Source organism: Lithobates pipiens, unplaced genomic scaffold (assembly GCF_037356315.1).
Source record: "Lithobates pipiens isolate NorthernLeopardFrog02 unplaced genomic scaffold, aLitPip1_a1.2 Scaffold_10, whole genome shotgun sequence".
NCBI lineage: Eukaryota > Metazoa > Chordata > Amphibia > Anura > Ranidae > Lithobates > Lithobates pipiens.
The window spans coordinates 226,241,957-226,267,099 of NW_027507686.1; the positions used below are offsets into that span (position 1 = coordinate 226,241,957).

General features: G+C 45.3%; 1 protein-coding gene across 1 annotated transcript in view; it reads right to left on the reverse strand.

The window, feature by feature from the left end:
• The window catches only part of LTO1 (LTO1 maturation factor of ABCE1), a 41,243-nt gene extending 16,374 nt beyond the window's left edge, over window positions 1–24,869 (reverse strand). The window contains exon 1 of the mRNA XM_077462218.1: window positions 24,586–24,869. Within this exon, the coding sequence (XP_077318344.1) occupies window positions 24,586–24,635 (50 nt within the window). The 5' untranslated portion in view covers window positions 24,636–24,869. The remainder of the gene's footprint in view (window positions 1–24,585) is intronic.
• Between the last annotated feature and the right edge of the window lie 274 nt (window positions 24,870–25,143).

The following is a 25,143-nucleotide window of genomic DNA, read 5'->3' on the forward strand; positions in this document are numbered from 1 at the left end:
AGGTGCAGAAATTAGGCCTAATCTGAGATCTGGAGGTGCAGAAATTGACCCTGATCCAGCAATTGAGTCTGATGTGAGGCGTGAAGAATGTTGGGCTTGATCTGGAGTATGAAGGTGCATGCATTGGGGCTCGTGTGAGATCTGAAGGTGCAGAAATTGGGCTCGATTGTAGTCCTGAAGTTACAGAAAAAAATTGTGCCTACTCCGAGATATAAAAGTGCAGAAATTGGGTCTGATCTCTGGTGTGAAGGTGCAGAAGTTGGGCTTGATCTGAAGTGTGAAGGTACATGCACTGGGTAGTGCATGAGAACTGAAGGTGCAGAAAATAGGTCTGATGTGAGGTGTGATGGAGCAGAAATTTGGGCCTGATCTCTGGTGTGATGGTGCAGAAGTTGGGCCTGATCGGAGCTGTTAAGGTGCAGAAACTGGGGCTGATCTGAGGTGTGAAGGTCTTAAGGTTTAGGATTTGCACTGATCTGAGGTGTGAGGGTGGAAAAAATTGCTGGGGGTAGCCTTGGCAATGCCATCTGCATATGTTAATTTCTTATTCAAAGTAGTTTTCATTTACTTTATAAAAATACTTTTTTTGTGATTGAACATGTGAAGTTGACATTTATGTTTATGTAGCAGGCACTCTCAATTTCTTTGAAAACAGTTTTTGCCACACCATGCTCAAAAGGTTGCCAACCCCTGCTCTATAGAGAAAAATTGGATTTTTGACTTACCGTAAAATCCATTTCTTTGAGTTCATTGACAGACACTGTGCTCCATTATTCAGAACCATAGGGTTATTTCGACCCCTACAGGAGTAGGACCACTAGGCATAAAAAAAAAAAAAAAAAGAGTTGGCTATGCCTATGGGCATTCCTAGGTGATATACATCCCCCACCCTTCTATAGGCCTTCAGTTTAGTAACAAGCAGTGTCACAAGCATCACAACTCCTTAGAGGAGTGAGAGCTGTGTATGGTGATGAAAGGCCCAAGAAGCAGTAAGAAGCAGTAAGCAGCCAAGTAGAATCCACCGTAGCAGGGAAAGGAGGAACCCAACCCCTGATAGAATAGTTCAGAATCATCGTCTGTCTGATCCATTGAGAAAGGTCGCAGAAGAAGCAGACAGACCCTTTTTTGGCCCTTCCATGATCAAACAAACAGTGAGTCTGATCTCCGAAAAGACCCTGTGACTGCCAAATAAACCTAAATCGCCCAAACACATCCAGTGCATGTAAGGTAAAACCCTTAGTATATTTTGACCTGGGACACAGGGAAGGCAATACAATGTCCTTTAGTCAAAAGGAATCAGAGGAGAGAACCATGGACAAGGGCAAAGAACCACTTCATCTTTGTGGATCACCAGGTAGGAAGTATGACATGGTAACGCCTATAGTTCCGACAAGCAGAGGTGATAGCAACCAAAAAAGCCACCTTCTAGGACAGAGCAAGCAGAGGAACTGCCCGAATATTTTCAAAGGGAGGCTCCTGTAGAACTGAACGCACCAAGAGCAGATCCCATGGCAAAGATGGTAGAAGAGACTGTACCAGAGGAGGCAGATATCGAACCCCTTGATTAAGAGTACACACCAAGGGGTGCAAGACCAGAGGAAGCCCAAGAAAACCTCCAAGGCCGACACCTGGCCCTTGATGCCAAGTTCTGCTCAACTCCCCCGTGAAGGAAGGTCGAAATCTGAGAAAGAACGAGGGTAAATGCCAAGCGCCTCACACCAGGATATGTATGCTATCCACGTCCGGTGGTAAACCTTCCTAGAGGAAGGCTTCCTAGCCTTCAGCAGCATCGTAACTTCAGAACATGGCTCATAACAGCCAGGCCTTTAAAACCAGCGACTGAAGCAGGATGGAATATCGGCCCTTGGGACAGTAGAACCTTCCAGAGAGGCAGTCGCCAAGGGACATCAGCATCCAAGTCGGCGTACCAAGACAGACATGGCCATCTGGGCCCACTAGAATGACCGGAATCCATTCGGCTTTGATCCTGCGCAAAAGCTGCGGCAGAAGCTTGAGAGGAGGAGAAGAGGTGTAGATTTGACTATACCCACGGGGCCAAAAGAGCATCTGCAGTGTCCACCAGAGGATCCCGTGACCTTGCCAGAAACCTCAGTATCGTTCCGTTAAGCCGAAATGCCAAAAGATCTACCTCGGGAGTGCCCCATCGGAAACATATCCGATGAAACATGTCCTGGTGAAGGGACCACCCCGTGGACCAACACTAGCCGACTGAGGCAACCGCCTGCCAGTTTTCCACTCCTAGAATGACAGAGAGGGCCGGAACAAGGTGTTCTGCCCACCGGAGGATGCTGGCTACTGTCAGGGCTGCCAACACACTCTTCGTTCCGCCCTGGTGATTGACATAGGCCACTGCCATGGCACTGTCCGACTGGATCCATACCAGGAGCCCCCGAAGTCGACCTCAATGATCCATACATAGTCTGATCACTCAAAGTCCCAGGATATTGATTGTCAGTCTGGATTCCTACAGCGTCCAACGACCCTGAGCAGAACCCAGTCCCAGGACACCTCCCCACCCGGACAGACTGGCATTGGAGGTGACCACTGTCCATTACAAGGGGAGAAAGAATGTTCCCTGCCGAAATCCCGGAGAGCGAAGCCACCAGACCAGGGACCTCCAGTTTTCTGGCTCAGCCGAATCTGATAGCCCAGAGACCTTGGGCACTTTACGCCAGGATTTCACTTGAAGAGAGCTCATATGGAACTGCTAAAATAGAACCACCTCAAAAAAGGTGGATACCATCAGGCCGAACACCCACATGCAGGACCGCAGGGAGCCCCACCTATGAGACAACAGTAGTTGAAGAGCAGAATGCAACTTCTGGAGTTTGTCCAGAGGAAGAAAGACTCTGGCTAGAGATGAAACCATAGTCATGCCCAGATAATCCAATTTTCTGGAAGGAGCCGGAGCAGACTTCAGGTAGTATAGAAGCCAACTGGAATCTGTGGTCTGTATAGCGAGCTAAGTCACCCCTCAGGGTAGTTGAGGGCTATGCTCACAGAAGAAGGTTGTCCAGGCAGCTCAGGGCCACATCCTCCACTGATGTAACCATGCCAGAATTGGGGCCCAACACCTTTGTGAATATGCGAGGAGCGGAGGCGAGACCAAAAGGTCAACACAGCAAGCTGATAATGCTCTTCTCTCACAGTAAAACAGAGGAAGTGTTGGTGTCGGGCACATATGGGAGCGCGTAAATAAGCATCCGTGATGTTGACAGAAGCCAGAAAGTCCCCATGATGAAGGGACGCCACCACCGTGCAAATGGACACCATTCTGACCTTCTGTACCCACTGGAACCGGGACAAGCACACCCAGAAACAACAGGGTTTGCACAGCCCCAAGGAGAACTACCAACAATCCGATAACAGACACCTATTGAAAGGAAAAAACCCTTTTCGGGTCTGTGGGTCTAGGGAGCCCCGCTCTTGGCTCGCCAGACCAGGTCCATTGTGTGCCAAGAAGAGGGACCGCATCTTCTGCGAGATCCTTTTCCCCATTTCAGACTGTGGAAGAGATGTACACTTCTCTCCTGTGAGACTCATAATGATGTCATCCAGGGTAAACCCAAACAGACAATTGCCTTAAAATGTTAACCCAGTCAGAAGCACAATCTGCAGACCAACACTTAAGCCACAATATATGTCTGAGCACCACTGCAGAAACAGAGAGCTTAGCAACCAGGGGAACTGTATCCATGAGGCATCACATACAAACTGCAGCCCCGCAGACCAACTGGCCCACCAACTCAGTGAAAGCAGAGGGAATCAGCTCCCCTCCAGGTACGTCAGCTGGATCCTTAAAAGCTGGAGATTCCTCTACCAAAATCATGGTCGCCTTGCACAACCTAGAGAAAGGGGGGATCCACTATTGGTGGAATAGTCCACTTTTTTAAAGGAGGGACCCCTCAAACGGGGACCTCAAAGCGAAGTATTTTTGGAACCACAAAGGGTCGCTTTGGACACTCCCAGTCTTTACGAACAAATATTCCAAAATAGGAGGGGAGAAGGGACAGCTTTTGCCATGCGAGATAATTTATGGGTGTCAAGGGGACCGGCGCCTCCGCAGCCACATCTGCATCCTCCATCTTCAAAGTTTCCTCTACAGATGCAATAAGGGTGACAACAAGCACCTTCTTGTGCACCACTGCAGTTGTGGAGGAACAACCTCACTATCTGACAGGACAGGGAGTGTGGCCACCAACCCCACAAGGTGGGCCACATCCATGATGGCAGAGCAAGACATAGGATCAGTCGAGACCAATGAGGCTGGGGAAGAGTGGCATGTACTAGCCTATATGTGCCACCTGTGAAAACACAAATAACTCAGGGGTCCACCTCCTGAGACCTCCGCTGCCATAGGCACCGCACAGGGGCGTCACTAAGGTCCCACACAAGGGACGTCAACTGAGGTCCCGCACAGGAAAGGAGCACTGGCCGAGACAGATACCCTGCACAGGGGGCACCACTGGACTCCTAAAAGGGGAACTACCTCAGACCCCGCTCAGTAGGAACTGGCTGAGACCTCGCACAAGGGGCGCCTACAGAAAATCCTGCACAGGGGGCACTGGCTGAGAGCCCTCACAAGGGGTGCCTACAGGTGCCCCGCACAGGGGGCACCACTGGGCCCTTCATAGGGGGCACTGGCAGATGCCCCTCACAGGTGGCATCCACTAAGGCCCCGCACAGGGGGCACCTACGGAGGGCCCACTTAAACAATGCCCCAAAAGGGGGTCACCCTCAAGATTCCCCACGGCTCCATTCCTCTGGGAGAAGGCCTAGAAGCTGCAAAAGCTGCAACTAAAATTTTCCACCGCCCCTTACAAGTGCACAGGTCCGCGGGGGGGAACCGGGCCAAGCAGAGCCGAGGAAGGAGGGCGAATGCTCGCAACGGAAACCGGCGGTCTCCGCCACCCGCTCTGTGGCCGCCTCACCTTCGCCTGGTCGGTAGGCCGCAAAAGCCGTGGCCTAAAGTTTTGGAGGCCTGCGGGGGGACCAGACCAGGCACAGCTGAGGAAGGAGGGCGGATCCCCACAATGGAAAGCGGCGACCTCCACACTAGGGCCGCTCACATACGCCTGGTCGGTAGGCCTAAATTAGTGGAGGGCCACCACAGTGTGTGCGCAGGTGTACCTCCCCATAGTGACAACCCTGGGGGGGGGGGGGAAATGTGTAAAGGAAGCACCTAGGCTCGAGGTCTGGGCCTCACCCGGGGAAAGGGGGAGGTGTGGAGGAGAACCCCATAGGGACCGACCACCCCAGGGAGTAACGCTCCCAGACATATCCTCCTCACCACCGAAGGCTACCTCGTGAGACGTTTAACTCGTGGGGCTATGTCGCAGCCAACCTAGAGCATAGCTGCGGTTTGCACTGGCAAGACTGGGTATACCACTGGATCTTAGTGTCCAGCCCGTCGCCCAGTCCGGCAGTTGATTGTAGATCTCACAGGAAAAATTCCATGAGAAAAAAAAAAAAAAAAGTAGTTTAAAAAGCAAAAACAAAAAATTGCCAGGACCAGAGATCCCAGCAGGGAACTAGGTCCTTACTCCTGACTAGGCAGAAAAAAAAAAACGAATGCCTATAGCAGACAGTGGGGCATATATCACCTACGACTGCCCATAGGCGTAGCCAGGTATTTTTTCTGCCTAATGTCTTACTCCTGTAGGGGACGATATAACCCTATGTTTCTGAATAATGGAGCGCTGTGTCTGTCAATGAACGAAAGAAAAATACTGTATTGTAATGTACACAATAACAACTTAAAGTAGATGAACATACACATCAGGTTCACATTATAGTTTGTCTCTTAAAAGCTCATCTTTCAGCGGTCAGTTTGTAAAAAAATGTTGGTGCAATTTTGGCGTACATGTAATGTATAGTAGTGATGTCATCCCCATCTAATGGGTGACGTGCACACTACTTCATGTGCACACTACTTTATCACTATTATCTCATGTAAGAGAAGCCTTCAGAAACCTGCCAGGGGCCCCAAGGTTTTGACTGCCTAAAGGCCTCCACAGAGTTTAACCGCTTCCAGACTGCCCCAAGTACATTTACTGCAGCAGGGCGGCCCTTCAGTGTGAAATCACGTACATGTACGTTCCCTGCCATTAGTACAGTGCAATTTTTTTTTAGCACTGATCACTGTTTTGGTGTCACTGATCCCAAAAAGTGTCAGATTTGTCCACCGCAATGTCGCAGTCCCACTAAAAATCACTGATCACCACCATTACTAGTAAAAAGATTTAAAAAAAAATTAAATTTCCATAAATATATCCCATAGTTTGTAGACACTAACTTTTGTGTGAACCACTCTATGCTCATTGAGATATTTTTTTTTTTTAACCAAAAACATATATATAGTTAATCAGGTTGAAAAAAAAAAAAAAAAAAAAAAACCCATCCAGTTCAACATGGCAGGAAAACTTATTGGCAAAAATTGATGAAGAAATGTGAGTTTTTAATTTTTTTTATTGGATGTGTTTTATAGCAGAAAGTAAAAAATATTGTTTCTTTTTCAAAATCGTCAGTCTTTTTTATGTTTATATCGCAAAAAATAAAAACTGAAAATACAGTAGCTGCTGACTTTTACTATTAGGGTACTTACCTGTCCAGAGATCCCACTGCTCTCTGGTGCTGGCACCACCATCTTGGGTAAGGGAAACCAGCAGTGAGGCCTTGCGGCTCCACAGTTTCCTACTGTGCATGCGTGAATCGCGCTGAACTTTCTCAATGGACCAGCTGCAGTGAGGGCCGAACTTCCAGCTGAGTTCGCAATGGCAAACTCCGCAGGAAGTGGGAGCGTATACCTGCCAAGACCAGGTACCCGTTTGCCGTCGCCTCCCCCCCCCCCCCCCCCACTCCTCCACAAGGTGCCAAATGTAGCACAGGAGGAGCCAGACAAACAAAAGCTTCTCCTTTTGGATTGAGCTCCACTTTAATCCAGCATTGCATGCACAGTGTAATTTTGCGTGCATTCACGGAAAACTATAAATGTGAATGCAGCCTAAGGCCGCGTACACACGGGCGGATTGTCTGCCCAACTTAGTCCGCTGAACCATGTTTCAGCGGACAATCCGCTCGTGTGTGGGCTTCAGCGGACTTTTTCAGCGGACAGTCTGACGGACTTTGTCTTTCGGAATTTCTGTAATTTTGTCCGTCCAAACTTGGTTTCAGCGGACAGTCCGCTCGTGTGTAGGCAAGTTGGACGGACTAAGTATGGCGCATGCTCAGAAAGGATTTACACGGCCGAAGGTTGCATTGCAGTGTATAGGACGTCGTTTTTCTAGTCCCGTCGTACGTGCTGTACACGTCATCGCGCACGTTTTCAGCGGACTGTCTGTTCATCGTGTGTGGTCAAGTCCGTTCATTCAAAAGTTGAACGGACTGTCTGTCGGATTGTCTGACGAACTTAGTTGGGCAGACAATCCGCCCGTGTGTACGCGGCTTTAGACTTGATTTACTGTATTTATCGGCATATAACATGCACATTCATTATAACAGGGAAGTTTCAGGAAAAAAAAAAAAAAAAAACCTAAATTTTAAATAAGAAACTTTAAAGCAAAATAAGGGTCAGGGCCCATCTGCAGCCTCACCATTGCCATCAAAGCAGCAGTCTCAACCTTGCCATCAGTGCAGCCTGATGGTTGCCCATCTGCAGCCTAGAGGGGACAGGCAGGGGGGCGTGGGACGAGGCTGGCAGATTACATACAGTAAGAATCTCCTATGATAGACAGAACAGTGGTCCAATGGCGGCCCAGGAGACGGGACTTCCTATTACAGAGGCCGCCAAGTAAACAGGAGACTCTCACTGTATGTAATCTGATGGTGCTCATCCCTCCCCCCTGCTATTCAAATGCACCGATTCTTTTGTAAATGATACTGGCAGTGAAAGGGTTAACCACTAGGGGGCAGGGTAAGGGTTAAGTGTGTCCTGGGGCGTGTTTCTAACTGTGTGGCATGGCTACGTGTGACACGTCACTGATCTCTGCTCCCGATCACAGAGCGCAGAGATCAGTGACTGTCATTAGGCAGAACGGGGAGATGCTTGTTTACATTAGCATCGCCCCGTTCTTCCTCCCTGTGAGACGATTGCTGGTATCCCTGCGGCGATTGAGTCCGCGGGACCCGCGACCCCACTTATGGAGCTCCCAGCCGGCGCGCACGTGATGGCATGGCAGCAAATTTAAAGGGACGTACCTGTACACCTATTTGCCCAGCCGTGCCATTCTGCCGACGTACATCGGCGCACGCTGGTCGGGAACCAGTTAAAATAAGTTTGCCATAACTCCATCAGTATCACCAGCAAAGCAGCTTCATTATTATCCCATTAAAGAAGAAGAGAATTGTGCGCTGCATTTGGAGATTTCATAATTTGCCGTGTCACGAATGTTAATTCTCCATTATGATTGGTAGTTTACAAGACCGAACACTTCCCAGACGTTCGTTGATTCCGAGCATGCACGTTTGTACGTTCGACTTGTGTGACGGATTTCTGTACTGACCATCTGAAAATCAGACATTGAGTTCACATCCGACAAAAATGTTATAGCCTGCACATCCAGCTTTTGTCTGATGAAAAAGTCAAATCGACTGTCGAAAGCACCATACTAACGATCCGAAAAGCCGCAGACAGCTTGTCTCTTACGAATTTTCCCTTCCGATTGTCGTATTGTGTGTACGAGGCCTTAGGCTGGGTTCACATATATGAAAATTTGATGCGTTTTTAACCGCATCCAATTCTCATAACATGTGAAAGTGGCCGGCTTTCAATGGAGACGCTTCACACATGACTGGGGCAGTTGCAGTACGGTTTTGAAAAGGTTCCTGTGCATTTTTGGGTCCGGAATCGCACCTGAACCGGTGAACGGAAATGCACTGGACTCCGGAATGCAAACCGCAGACACATATCTGTGAACCCAGCCTAAAGTTTAACAATTATCTTGCTATAGGCAAAAGCCATTTACATACTTCCTGAAGCCTGACTGGAATACTCCCAGGATGTTGCTAAGTGAGGCCTACTCATCACTGCTCACCTCCACCAGCACAGGAGTGAGCTCTTTCTCTGATTCAAACCCCCTCACAAATTCTCTCTCCCCTGATCCAGTAGCTCTGAGCTCAGCATTTGAGAGCTCACTCCTATGATGGTGGAGGTGAATAGTGATGACTAGGCCTCACTTAGCAATGTACTGGGAGTATTACAAGTAATGCGCAAACTAAATAACTAATATAAATAAAGCCAAGTAGCTGCCAACAGGAAAAGGTGTTTCCACACAGTGATAATTGCATAAAGGTATAAGTGGCACTCACCGAGCAATGGCATCTAAATATTTTTCAATTGATCATAAAGTTAAAAATACAAAAGTGACAGTACTACAAACGTCCAGTAACATAATCTTCACGCACCATAAAGGTGCTACAGTGTTTAAAGTGTCAATGCAATAAATTAACCGCTTCCCGACCAGTGCACGATGATGTACGTCGGCAGAATGGCACGAACAGGCAAATGGGCGTGCAGGTACGTCCCTTTAAAATTGCAGCCGTGACATCGCGTGCGCGCCGACAGCAGCGAGCACGTGCCGGACAGGACTCCTGTGAGTCCGACCGAGGGTCCCGCGGACTCGATCACCGCGGGGATACCCACGATCGTCTCACGGGGAGGGAGAAAGGGGAGATGCCAATGTAAACAGCATCTCCCCGTTCTGCCTAGCAACAAGTGACATTGATCTCTTTTTCCTGTGATTGGAGCAGAGATCAGTGATCTGTAAATCACAGCCACGCCCCCCACAGTTAGAAACACGCCCCTAGGACACACTTAACTCCTACACTGCCAGTGTCATTTACACAGGAATCTGGATTGCTGTATAAATGACAATGGTCCCAAAAATGTGTCAAAAATGTCCAATGTGTCCGCCATAATGTTGCAGTCACAATAAAAATCGCTTATTGCTGCCATTACTAGTAAAAAAAAAAAAAAATGCCATAAAACTATCCCCTATTTTGTAAACGCTATAACTTTTGCGCCAACCAATCAATAATCGCTTGATTGATGTAGAAGAATATGTATCGGCCTAAACTGAGGGAAAAAAAAACGTTTCTTTAGATATTTTTGGGGGATATTTATTATAGCAAAAAGTTAAAAATAATGCATTTTTTCAAAATTGTCGCTCTATTTTTGTTTATAGCGCAAAAAATAAAAACCGCAGGGGTGATCAAATACCACCAAAAGAAAACTCTATTTGTGGGAAAAAAAGGACGTCAATTTTGTTTGGGAGCCACGTCGCACCACCGCGCAATTGTCAGTTAAAGCGACGCAGTGCTGAATCACAAAATGTGCTCTGGTCTTAAAGTGGTTGTATACTCTTTTTTTTTTTACTTTTACCTACAGGAAAGCCTATAATAAGGCTTACCTGTAGGTAAAAAAAATATCTCCTAAACCTTTACGGTTTAGGAGATATTCCCCTCGGTATGCGCCGCTGACTGCAGCGGCGCATGCACACGAGGGGATTCTCGGCCTGAAAATCCGGCAGTGTCCGGCCGGCCGGAATGAAATCTCCCGCGCGCATGCGTGGGAGTGACGATATCGCGGCTCCGGCCACTCACAGCACCGGAGCTGCGATACCCGGAAGAAACGCCGAGGGAGCATGTCAGCTCCCTCGGCGTGGATCGTGCCAGATGTCGGGGCCTTGTTCTAAGGTAAGTATTTCATAATGAGCTAGTATGCGGTGCATACTAGCTCATTATGCCTTTTGCTTTGCAGGTGTTAAAAAAAAAAAAATAAAAAAATAGTGGGTTTACTACCGCTTTAAGCCAGCAAAATGGTCCGGGGCTTAAGTGGTAAAAAGATGCTTCAACCAGAAAAAAAAGTTTCATAAATGAAAGTGCTTGTGTGAAGAAAAATAGAATCCAGTATATCCAGATCATACACAACTTCCACCATCCGTAGTGCATCAGTGGTTTGCCCCAGCCTCTCACCTATAATATGTGTCTCCAGGATCCAAACACTGAATTCCTACACCTTTTCCGCAGATATCAATGATCTCTTTTTAGACAGCTCCTCAAAGCTGAGAGACAAGGAGAGCACTGCAGTGGAGAGCAGAACAGTCAGTGCTGGGACTCGGGCTGCCCGCCATACTGTTGTCATGTGCCAAGCATGGAAGGAGGTTGAAAATAAAATTTAGAACCCCTTCAATTCCTGCCCAGGACTACAAGTCCCATGAGGCATTACTCCTCACACATTCACAAGTTCTCAGGTACTTACTGACATGTATGTATGGTGTACTGAGCTGTATGTGTGCTGCACTGCAATACCTGGTATGTAAGCAAATTATATTAGAGGCATGATGATAATATCCCCGTTGGATGAAACATGTCAGGCTGGCTGATGCAAGCACACTGTGAACGCGGATTTTATACTTATCATGATGGTCTTTTTTACTGCATAAAACTGTAAGTGAACTACAAATAAAGTTGCTTCATTTTGCCTTACGGGCTTCACTATTGTTTGCCGCCTTGCCTTTTCCGTCTTGGGGATTGCTGAAATGCTGAGGTTTTTATATCCTATGACTTCTGCCCGGACTTGGGAAACAACTATATGAATGGTGATGATCTCCCGTTGGATAGACTGATCCTAGAGGCTTCATTTTACTTGTTGGAGTGAGATTAGCGATTTGATGCTCATCTTAAATCATTGTCTGGTAAGCACATTCGACACATTTGGGTGTTTAACCACTTCGCATCCAGGCCAATTCTGACATTTCTCTCCTACATGAAAATTTTATAATTTTTTTGCTAGAAAATTACATAGAACCCCCAAGCATTATATATGTTTTTTTTTTTTTTTAGCAAAGACCCTAGAGAATACAATGGCGGTCGTTGCAACTTTTTATCTCACACGGTATTTGCACAGCAATTTTCCTAACACATTTTTTTCAGAAAAAAAAAAAAACAGTTTCATGCTTTAAAAAAAAAAAAAAACAGTAAAGTTAGCCCAATTTTTTGCATAATGTGAAAGATTTCACATTATGCAAAAAAATTGGGCTAACTTTACTGTTTTTTTTTTTCCTGAAAAAAACGTGTTAGGAAAATTGCTGTGCAAATACGCTGAGTAAATAGATACCCAACATGTCACGCTTGTGGAATGGCACCAAACTTTGGTATTTAAAAATCCCCATAGTCGACGCTTTCAATTCTTTTACTGGTTACATGTTTTGAGTTACAGAGGAGGTCTAGGGCTAGAATTATTGCTCTCGCTCTAACGTTCGCGGCGATACCTCACATGTGTGCTTTGAACACCATTTTCATATGTGGGCGGGACTTACGTATGCATTTGCTTCTGTGTATGAGCTCACGGGGACAGGGGCGCTTTAAATTATTATTATTTTTTTTTTTGTTTTTTATTGTTAATTTTACTTTTATTTTTTTAGTTTGACACTTTAAAAAAAAATTTGATTACTTTTATTCTTATTACAAGGAATGTAAACATCCCTTGTAATAGGAATATGGCACGATCGGACCTATTTACAGTGAGATATGGGGTCAATAAGACCCCGCATCTCACCTCTAGGCTGGGAAGCCTAAAATAAAACAAAAAACAAAAAAAGAAATAAAAAAAAAACGATCCTGGCTTCCCAGCTGAGGCGGCGCCGTTATTTGAATGCAGAGGCCAGGCGTGACGTCATAACATCGCGCCCGGCCTTCCGAACGATCATAGAGACTCTGGCGACCATCTGGTCCGCTGGAAATCTCTATGATGAACATCCAGGGGCCGGCAGATCCTGTGTCCGACTCATCGATGGAAGCGGTGAGTCGGTAGAAGCACCGGAGGGTGGCATCCCCTCCCGCTGCCCGTAAAAACGATCAAGTGGCGGAACAGCTTTTATGATCATTCTTATGGTGCAGGGAATCGCCGGCTGAAAATGCCGATATCTGAATGATGTCTGTAGCCTCAGGCATCATTCAGATATACCCCCGGAAATTCGAGGCCGTCACACGACGTACCTTGGGCGCGAAGTGGTTAATCACTCTTTTTCCTTACACACTAGACGCGGTGAAGGGCTCTTCATATTTTCTACATCTTCAATGAATGAACTCTTTCTGGTTGAATAAGCGCTGCATTTTGGACTATATTTTATCTTGTTTGGTGATCAACGAACTGTGCTGGCTGCTATTTCACATTTTATATGTTTTATTTGCTTTTTTTATCGCCGATATCCATCTTCCCTTTGTTTTGTTTTTTTTTCAAAACTGTCACTCTTCTTTTGTTTATAGCGCAAAAAAATAAAAACCGCAGAGGTGATCAAATACCACCAAAAGAAAGCTCTATTTGTGGGGGAAAAAAAAAAAAAAAAAAAAAGTACATCAATTTCATTTGGGTATAGTGTCACACGACCATGCAATTGTCAGTTAAAGCGATGCAGTGCCGAATCACAAAAAATGTCCTGGTCAGGAAGTGGGCAAATCCTTCCGGGGCTGAAGTGGTTAATGGCACCCAAAACTCACCAGCCAATGCACACATGCCATTAACTGCACCACAATGCACAGTAACAGTGCCATGCATTGTAGAACAATGTGGTTAAAAGCCTAAGTCCCCACACTTCTCTTGTGCAATTGTTGCATATGGGGTAGTCCGCTGGAATGAATGAGTGTGCCCTAAATGCGATAAACGTAAATGCACAAACATGGTGAGCACCGTCACACCTGCATTGGTGTAAACTAAGCCTTATAGGATTTGGGAAAGATTTTTTTTATTTTTTTTTTTTTATTATAGGTACTTATATTATACAATGTATATATATAAAAAAAAAATACATACATATACATATATATATATATATATATATATATATATATATATATATATATATATATATATATATATCTGTACAATTAATCGTCAAGAATCGTTATTGCAATCATGACTAAAGTGTTTCACAATTCTTTCTATGCAAAGAATTCTCTGCTCTTCTGAAGCCATCAAAAGAAAGGTAGAGAAAAACTGGGCAGTCTGCCAGGAATCAAAACATTCTTTATCAGTTGAACTTAAGTATAAACATTGTAACAATTGGTCAATGAAATAGACTTTGGGGGTTATTTACGTAAGGCAATTCCACTTTGCACTGAAAGTGCACTTGGATGTAAAGTCGCTGTAGATCCGAGGGGGACATGCAAGGAAAATTTAAAAAAAAAACAGCATCTTAGCTTGCACATGATTGGATGATAAAATCAGCAGAGCTTCCCCTCATTTCAGATCTACCCCTTAGATTTACAGCGACTGCACTTCCAAGTGCACTCGTAGTGCAAAGTGGATTTGCCTTTTAGTAAATAACCCCCTTTGTGTTCAAGTGCAAAAAGTTTCATCACTTAAAGCGGAGGTCCACCCTAAAGTGGACCTTCCGCTCATTGGAACCCTCCCCCCCTCCGGCGCCACAATTGGCACCTTTCAGGGGGGAGGGGGGTGGAGGTAACTGTACAGTACAGGTATTCTGCACCCACTTCCGGCATAGCTATCTGCGGAAAGGGGCGTAGATTCTGCAGAATCTACGCCCCTTTCCAAAAGTCCTCCGCTGCCTGCTGGGAAACACACGGATCCCAGAGACAGTGGGGTCCATCCTTATTGCGCAGCGCGGCTCGCGCATGCGCAGTAGGGAACCGGGTAATGAAGCCGAAAGGCTCCACTTCCTAATTCCCATACCCAAGATGGCGGCGGCAGCACCCGAGAGATCGGCTTCGGGAGCCGACATCGCGGGCGCGCTGGGCGGGTAAGTGTCATTATTTTAAAATTATTAGTATTAGTATTTGTAGCTGCTGGCTTTTTAAAAAAAAAAAAAACGGCGGACTCCCGCTTTAAACACTAAACCTTTTTCTGACATTTCAAGTTAAAATATATATATATATATATATATATATATATATATATATATATATTTTTTTTGCTAGAAAATTACTTAGAACCCCCAAACATTATATATATTTTTTTCTAGTAGACACCCTAGAGAATAAAATGGTGGCTGTTGTAATATTTTATGTCACACTGTATTTGCGCAGCAGTCTTTCAAATAAAATTTGGGGGGGGGGGAACTTAACCAGAAAAGTTAGCCCATTTTTTGGTATAATTTGAAAGTGATTTAATGTTGTGAGAATCGTGATCTTTATATTCTAAGCAAAAAAAAAAAAAAAATTGTGATTCTCATTTTGGCTAGAATCGTGCAGATAGATAGATAGAGAATGGGGTTTATTTACTAAATCTGGAAAGTGCAAAATTAGACTCACTTCTGCATAGAAACCAATGAGCTTCTAACCTCAGCTTGTTCAATTAACCTCCCTGGCGGTGATCCCGAGTCTGGCTCGGGCTGGGATTTCAGTACCACGAGTGGTAACCCAGAGCCAGACTCGGGATCGCATCGCTGGATAGAGGGAGAGTTACTTACCTTGTCCCCTGGATCCAGCGATGAGCTTCTAACTTCAGCTTGTTAATTAAAGAGGAAGTAAGGAACCCTGATGAGTTTACTTCCTCTTTCATTCCCTGCAAAGGTAAAGCATAATGGACTACTATGCATCGCAGAGTAGTCCATTATGTGTCACTTACCTGACACAGGAGCCAGCGATGTCACCGCTGTCCCCTGTAGTCCGGCGCATCCATCTTCTCGGTGGGTCTCCTGCTCCGCCGCTGTTATTCCGCGAAGCCACGATGATGTCACTCCCGCGCATGCGCACGGGAGCCGACACACGCTGCATCTTCGTCGTCGATGGTGCCGCGCATGCGGTGCCGTGCATGCACCATAGACAGCGGTGCCTGTCTTTCGGCAAATATCTCCTAAACCGTATAGGTTTAGGAGATATTTCTTGGACCTACAGGTAAGCCTTAATCTAGGCTTACCTGTAGGTCAAAGTGTGTTGTAAGGGTTTACAACCACTTTAAGCTTTGGTAATAAAACCTGGAAGCTCATTGGTTTCTATGCAGAAGTGAGCCTGATTTAGCATTTTCCAGCTTTAGTAAAGAAACCCCATTGTGTACTTGTATGTGTAATTATATATATATATATATATATATATATATATATATATATATATATATATATATATATATATATATATATATATATATATATATATATATATATATATATATATATATACATATACATATACACACATATATATACACACGCACACACTTTGTTGGAGGAATTTGGACTATGCTTTTGCATTCTTCTGAATCCAGTCTCGGTTTACGGTTCTGTATATGTGGGGGGGGGGTGTTACTATTTATTCATTCATTCATTTTTTTTTCTACTGGTTGAGGTGAACTCGATGGACTTTTTACCCTGTGTAACTATTACAGTGGATACCTAACCTGGCTGCGTCATGATGATCACATCGACGTTAAGTGTGACAGAAACAAACATAATGCTTAAAGAATTTATGGCAAAAGGCAGGAGCACCGCGGTTTTATAACGGCTTTGTAATGACCTGTATGGAGAGCAGTACACGAGTGCAGTCACGCTTTCATACAGGATGTTACTATACCCAGCTCCGCACATGAGCATGACAGATGATGAAGTGAACAGATAGCGGGTGAATACAAAGCTGCAAGGATTAATTGGTTTCTTATTAACTTTCAGAGCTGCCCACCCTGGTCACTGCTCTCGTGATGATGATAATGCACAGTCATCTAATCTTGACTGTCGGGTATAGAGGCAGAAGATCTACTGTCACTACAACAAAAAGGTGTCAAAGCTCATATATGGATGCCACGTGTGAGCACATACATTTGTATCACTCCTAAAGTATACCTGTCCCTGTGATGGGGAAAACTGCGCTCAGGCAGGAACAGACACACACTTATCAGCCCAACTCCCCTACCAAGGCAATACCAATTTCTCCTCCGGTGGTGGACCACAGAGTGCTAAAGCAGCCCATAGATTGTGCGACTTTCTTTCCTGCAACCATGGGTTGGTGTAGGGAGCTGGCTATAGATTGATCGGTTCCAGCTGGTTCAGCAGGAACCCCCCGAGATTCAATCCATCTATGGGCAGGCTGATTGTACCCAAGTCGATCCATCGATCGGAAAGCCTCGGGGACAGCTTGGCTGAACTCGGAAACACTTGGGAACGGAGTATTTCCGAACCGTACTGAGTGTCTCCCGCGCCCCCGCACCTTTGGCCAAATGCGGTACTGCACACCACATTAGCTCGAATTCTGCTCGTTTTCAAGACAACACTCGTAAACCGAGTCAGAATTAAAAAAAAAATAATAATAATAATAATAATAAGTTGCTCATCCTTCAAAACTCTTGTTAACTGCGTTACTCGTAAACCAAGGTTCCACTGTATTTAAATCCACAATGCTCTCTGCATTCTCTGTGCCAAAAATGCAAGCGGCAGTGGAGCACTCTCTCCCCTCCCTACCCCAAACACTTTTTTGCATTCATTGGAATGAATGGAGTTTATCTTGCCTTGTGAATCCTAAAGCAAACCAAGTGTAATCCCATAATTGTAAAGAACATCCCTGTGCCTAAATAATATTATTAATTAGGATTTATATCACGCTGACAGTTTGCCCAGCACTTTACAACATAAGGACAGACAGTACAGTTACAATACAATTTAATACAGTAGGAATCAGAGAGCTTACAATCTAAGAGGTCGGGCCAAGAGATACAAGAGGTAAATGGCCACCATGGTAATAGGACCATTGGGGAGGGTTATCGCTGCTGGCAGTTTTTTTCACCATCTGTGTCTCATTAGGGAGACTTCCATTCTTTCACTTCCGGTCGCGTTAACAGGAAGTAAGAGGATAGTTTCCAAAGCAAGGGATATCTCCCCTTAGAATGATGTCAATGAAACAAGTGTCCCCAATGGAAGCTTTCCCCTCTATTCCTGTTCTGGTGGCAAACTCTCACTTTCATTTTCGTTGACAGTGGTGATCAGGATAGTTAGAGAGAGAAACTCTCCCTAACATGGTCACAGACAGCAATAAAAACCTGACAGTGGTGCTAACCCCTCACCACTCTATACAAACGTATAATAAAAATAAAAATAAAATCTTGCCTTTAGTTAAATTTAAAGAAGGGAGATGAGATGTGTCAGCGCTGCATTCCTTGTGCTGGGAACCGGAAAAAGAAGCTCACTAGCATCCCTCTCCTTCCTAGCTGTGGTATTGGGAAGCTGTGTGGGTTATTACAGCTACCGTAGTGTTATGGGACACCTAGATGATGGGACAAAGTACTACATATATTGTGCTTTGTCGCATCGAGAATGGAGTACTGTAAAATAAAGTGATGCTTCTTCTACAAGCAGCAGTATGTCTTTTGTAAGGAGCATAGCTCCACTTTTTAAAGTGGGAGTAAATTCCCATGCATAATTTTTACCTACAAGGCCCCTTTCACACATGCGGAACGTATGTCCATATTTCATCCATCTGTTTGCGGATGAAATACGGACATACATGCATTCCTATGGGACACCCGATATCGTCCGTCTCCGCTATTGTCAGATTCTGCAGACGGAGGAAAATCCTATTTTTCAATCCGTGTGAAGAGTGGATTGGATGAACGCGGACAGACGGTCCATGTTCATCCGATCCCCCATAGAGGAGAGCGGAGAGCTGACAGGGCGGTCCCTGCACAAACGGTTCAGCGGGGACAAACGGAGCGATCCCCGCTGGGCAAGCGGATCATCACGTGGCGGATCATTACAGATCTGTCCCGTGTGAAAGGGGCCTAATAAGGCTTACCTAGAGGTACTGTAAATATCTGGGTCATTCCTTCAGAGTTCTGTGCTGTAAACAAGGAGTGACATCATCGTGGCTCCAGCCACTCACACAGCCGAAGTCCAGAAACTCGGTAGGAAGACCGGGTAAAGATGGAAGCCTTGTCAGCACGCCGCTGGAAGGCTTTATTCTAAGGTACGTTTCACATAACTTTGCATACTAGCACATTATGGCTTTACCTTGCAGGTTGCAAAAACAAACAAAAAAACTTACCACTTTAATGGGGCCCTAAGTGTTAGGACCCTTTCACATGGACGTGTCTGTGTACGGGCTCCACTTTGCTCAGCAGGAGATCGCTGCATCGGTCCATACTGAGCAGGCAGATGGCAGGTTGGTCTCTGCACACTGTCCAGGGACCGACCTGTCAGAGTGCCACTCTCCTCTATGGGGAAATCGGATGAAGACGGACCGTAGAGATCATTTTCATCCGATGACGGATGGAAGAATAGGGTTTTCCTACGTCACACTTATTCGCATCGGAGTGGGTCGGATGTCAGCGGACAGCGGAGAGGTCTATGGAGCGTCCGTTCAGGTCCGCCTAAAAAAAAAACTGACAGGCAGACCTGAACGGTCCGTCCGTGTGAAAGAAGCCTTAAATCAACCAAAAACTTTATACCAGGGGTGCTCACCTTTAGAAGAGCGAGGGCCACTTAAGTGATTTGGTAACCGTTAGCCCGAGTTCCATCAGATTAGGCGACTCATCAGATCTCGTAACGGAAGCGACGTTTCGTCAGCGTCATCTTGTTACACCCACCGTAGTTTTGCATTTTACACTTATTTTTAACAGTAAACTGAGGTTAAATAGTGAAATACAGTACATAGAACTCTGTCTTAGTGTTTAGATGTTGAATTTTAAAAGCAGCAACAAGTCTTCTGATCTCTGAGGTTTGTTAATCTGACAGAAGTTCACTGCTTTTAAAATTCAACATCTAAACATTCATACGGAGTTCTAAGTACTGCATTTCACTATATAACCTCAGTTTACTGTTATAAATATGTCAAAATAGTACTAGGACCTTGCAACCTGACCTGGAATCCGTTTTGATGATTCAAAAGCGTGTACTGACCAAACTTAATTGTGAGGTCACACGCTCTGAGGTGAGCGGCTATTACCTTGGGGTGGGGAGCACCTGAGTGTAATCACTGCTGCGGATCGCTATATTCACAGTCACCTATCAAGTCACATTTATTATCTGTGTATTAAGGACACTGAAAACTGATCCTAGGTAGTCAGAGCGAGTATCACGGACTTATATGCACTTTGTGGATCACTTTTGTATCAATGTTTATATTTTATGAAATGTGTGTGTATTCACACTATATGATGTTGTAAGCTGTATGACGACATTAGTCGCTTATATATTATCATTCCATCCTTGGATTTGATTTTATAGGCACATCACTTTAGGTAACTATTTAGTTTTTTAGGTTTTTGCTGCAGCTTCAGCAGATCATTAAGGGGATAGCGCAGCACATGATTTATCTATTTACCGTTATAAAGAAGTGTAAAATGCAAAACTCCGGTGGGTGTAACAAGATGTCCACTTGCCCCCTTCTCACTGTATCCTTACTATGGATAAGTGCGGGGTGTAGCAAGATAACGCCAACGAACCATCACTTCCGTTACACATTCTGACGAGTCACCTGACAGAACACAGGCCACAATGAACTATGGGGGTTAATCCCCTCCCCCCCCCCCCCCAAACCACCAATGTAAACTAGCCGCAGACTTCTATTACATTTGCACTTTTAGATAGCACACCAAACCCGCAGGATAGAACAGCCGCAGGTGCGCTGCACCTGCTCAGCAGTGTGAAAGCAGCCTCATAACCCTCCTTTTTTTATAGGTGCCAATATGCCCGTTTCAAAAGTGCAGTGTATGTAGCTTTAATACACGGACCTTTTCCTCTTCCAGTTTCTGCTGGAATCGCTCTCCAGGCTGTTATAAAAAATCTGGGTGAAGTGTCAGCTCCATGCACGCTGATGCTCTGAGATGACATGTTGACACCCCTTTGTTTGCAATCCGGGCTTACCGAACCGCCATCCCAGAGCATGGGCATGTGCTTCTCTGGTTTGAGGTCGCAGGCCACATCAGGGGGCTTTGAGGGCCACTGGTTGAGCATTCCTGCTTTATGCAATACCCACTGGTGTTTGCTGCCTGAACTACAGTAAGCATCCAGTTTCACAGCATGTGACCGTGTACACCAGAGATATGTCTTTAGCGGACCTCCAGCTGTTGCAGAACTACAAGTCCCATGAGGCCTAGCAAGACTGACAGCCACAAGCATGACACCCAGAGGCAGAGGCATGATGGGACTTGTAGTTTTGCAATAGCTGGAGGTCCGCTAATTGCAGATCCCTGACGTAGACCATATACCTTTTATATAATTGTGACGCTGGGGAAAGGCCGTGGTAGCGGAATATTTACTCTAACAGCAGGCGACACCTGTAGCCAGAACTTTTATCTTTAAAGCTAGAAAAACAATGACAGGTACCTGTTTAAAATGTCCCAATTAATATCTGAACTATTTACAGTAATCCCCTTCTAATTCTGAATATAACAAGCCAATTTTCAAGCGCTGCAATCAGCTTTTACTTGCAAAAATAGTAAGTTGCTTTGATCTGTTGAATTGTTTTTGTAGTCAAAAGCTGATGAAATAGCTGGAAAGCCGGCATGTGTATAGTCAGCACTACAGTCTCCATGCCCTCTATTAGATGAATCCACAATCAAGTTAAATAGCCATTAACACAACACTCAGCAGTGTGCTGGTCGGCAAGCTCTCTCTGCATTTGCACTGTCGGCAGGCAATAGGTCTGTCCCTGGCAGTGAGGTCGCATATGGAACAGACTTATAGAAGCTAGGAGCTGTGACCCATAGTAATTAAATCAGTTTTTTTTAGGTGGACCCGATCAGACCATTCATTGTCCTCTATAGAGAGATGGATGTCAACAGAGTGACATCTGATCCGATCCTATCCACCAAAAAAACTGACAGATAGGGGATCTGTTCCCCATCCATCAGGTGGATCAGATGACAGTTGGCTGTAAACAGACAGGAAATTTGTTTACATCGGACCGTCCACAGAGGAGAGCGGGCTGTGTCTACTCTGCATCAGTGGAGTGGACACGGACCTGTCATCTGCCTGATCAGCAGAGAGAGTCACTGCTGAGCAGGTGCTGAAAGTTTTTATTGCTGTTCCCCTTCTAGGAGGATTCCCCTTCTCTATTTGGTGACCAATATCACTGAGAAAGAAAGTGGTGGCAAATCAAGAAATGTTACATGTCACCAAAATGAGAAAGAGGAAATATTCCAATAATTCAGTGACAAATTACTAAGAGGCGATTTCCCCACATGTCTTTTGCGTTTCCAGGAGTAAAAGGTCAAGGTGAAATGTACTGATGACCATTAAAGACTTAGTACTTTTTGAATTTAGGGTGGCTGTGCGAGTCTTCACCCCGGCCTATTGCTATCTGTAAACAATGCAGGAGCCTGTGCACTGCAGCAGCAATGCACTGATCTTGTTGCAATACTCTGCAGGCTTCAAAGCAAATATTTCATAAATGCACAATTTTTTAATTTTATAATGTAGGTGATTTCATTAAATGACAGGGGACAAATATCAATTCCCCAAAACATCTAGGGCCTTGTGTACACGGGACGCTGAGGCAACCTCTTCTGAGTGATTTTTTTGACAGCTTGAAACCAGCATTTAAAAACGCCTGTTTAGCTGCGTTTGCATGCCGTGTTTTTTTTGCGTTTAGCAGCATACGCGTCTAGGAGTGTTTATTTTAGATGACATCATAAGACCCTCCCAAAGGACAAAAAAACTGTATTAGTTAAAGTGGAGTTCCACCCAAAAGTGGAACTTCCGCTCATTTGTCTCCTCACCCCCTCCAGTGCCACAATTGGCATCTTTCGGGGGGGGGGGGGGGGGGGGGGGTGTACAGGATACCTGTTCCCACTTCCGGGAGTCTGGGCTGCTCCCTCCTTTCCCTGTTCCCGGGCCAGTAGGAGAGAGGAGCGGGGCCTCGCGCATGTTCAATATGGTTTCCGGCATGAAGCCGTAAGGCTACACTGCTGGGTACCCTTACCCACAATGGCAGCAGCAGCACCCGACAGCTGATGGCAACATCAGCTGTGATGCCAACATTGCTGGACTCCAGGACAGGTAAGTGTCCTATTATTAAAAGCCAGTAGCTGCAGTATGTGTAGCTGCTGGCTTTTAATTTTTTTTTTTTTTTTTTTTTTTTTTTTGGGGGTGGAACACCACTTTAACTATTTCAGCCATTCTGTGAGACGAGTGAGTAGCAGCAGCTGAGAGTGTAGCAGTGTACTTGTATCTACCTCAATTTCGGTGCTTTTTACTATAGATCCCATAATGATCATATGTAAGGAAATGCTCCTGATGTTGCTGTTGATGAGGCTGGAAAAACGTCGGACATTGTGTGAGAGGACCAGAGTTCACCTGGTTCAAATCTAACATTATAGGTCAAATTCCAATTCTACTTTGGCTAACAGTAATGCTAGTGGTGTACTGGATTGGATCATGGGCTCATTAGGGGTACAGAAATGGTCTATGTAGCATTGTAAGCAATTACAAGTTTTTAAAACTTTTTTTTTTTTTTGTGGTTTTCCATCTTTTTCTTCACACAAACAGCTTTTTTGGTGGTATTTGATCACTCCTGTTTTTTGTTTTTCTTTTAGCAAAAATAAGGACTGAAATTTCTTTAAAAAAAATAAGAAGTTTTTCTTAGTTTCTGTCAGTAAATTTTGTAAATAAGTAATTTTTCTCCTTCACTGATGTGCGACAATGTGGCAGCACTGATGGGCACAGATAGGCTGAACTGGTGGGCATTGCTTAGGTGGCACTTATGGGCACTGATGAGAAGACACTAATATGCCACACTGATGGGCACTGACTGGCATCACTAATGGGCACTGATGGGGCTTTACTGTAATCAGTGCCCTGATTACCTTCCTGGTCTTCCCTGCGAGGAGATGCCACTGATCGGCTCTCCTCGCCACACACACTGTCAAGCGCAAGGAGAGACGATAAACTGACCAGCCGATCACATGGTTAAACAGCGGTGTCATCGGCTCTTTACTAAGAAAGGGGTTGCGCCATATCCTAGGAACATGGTGCGGCCATGATTGGCGTACTGCATGCCCACACAAGAGTGGCCGTTCTAGGGTAGATCAGCAGATCGGGGTAGAGAGCCAATCACAGCGGCTCTTTACCATGTGACCAGCTGTCAAATCACAGTGTAAACAGGATTTGCTTGTTATCAGCAGTCCTCCCCTCACACTGACAGCACAAGAGGAGAGGAGAGCTGGTACCTGGCCAGTGTGAAAGGGGACATCTACACTGATAATCAGTGTCCTGGTGATCAGTGCAGGCAGTCAGTGCAGTTTATCCATGCTGCCTTATTGGTGCCCGTCAGTGCCGCCTCATCAGCGCAGAAACTAAGAAAAAAATATGTAATCTTTCAAAAGTGATTTTTTGTTTAGCAAAAAATGAAAACACAGTGAGGATTAAATGTCACCAAAAGAAAGCTATATCTGTCGCAAAAACAATGATAAAAATTTCCTATGGGTACAGTGTTGCATGACCGCGTAATTGTTATTCAAAGTGCGACAGCGCTGAAAGATGAAAATAGGCCTGGGCGGCAGGAAGGGGGTGAAAGTGGGGAACATGTATGTGTGATAATAACACACAGCAGTGTGAATGGGTTGGAAGTCACACTTGTGACTGACAGAGCAGATAACAATGAACAATCCCCTTCATATTCGCTCACCTCTCCTCACTCATGACGATGTCTTCAAACAGATCCTCTGCAGATCCCATCGTGGATGGTGAAATCGGTGACAACAGCAGAGACTTTGCAGCAAGCTTTCCTTTCCTGTGACACCGCAAACCACACTGTGACTGTGCTAACCAAAGAAACAACAAATCACCGACAACACAACACTTCCAGCACTTCTCCAGCGCCCACACTATACCGGCTATTTCCAAATGTAAACAAGACCACGTGTTGTGTGTCCTTCCTAAGAGCGACACCCCCCTTCTGTTTCCGTAAACCAAGCCTCTCTCTGAGCTCCACTACTGGTCTCGTGCTTAGACAAGCCTCATTCTGAGCTCTACTAATGGGCTCTTCCTTAGACAAGCCTCTCTCTGAGCTCCGCTACTGGGCTCTTCCTTAGCCAAGCCTCGTTCTGACCTCCCAGCCACTTGATGAGTTCTGTTTTGTATAACGATGAACACACACTTCCTCTGATGTACTTTTAACTGTCAATGTCTATACAGCACTCAGTTGTTACAGAAGTCCAACTGTCACATCAGGATACAATGATGC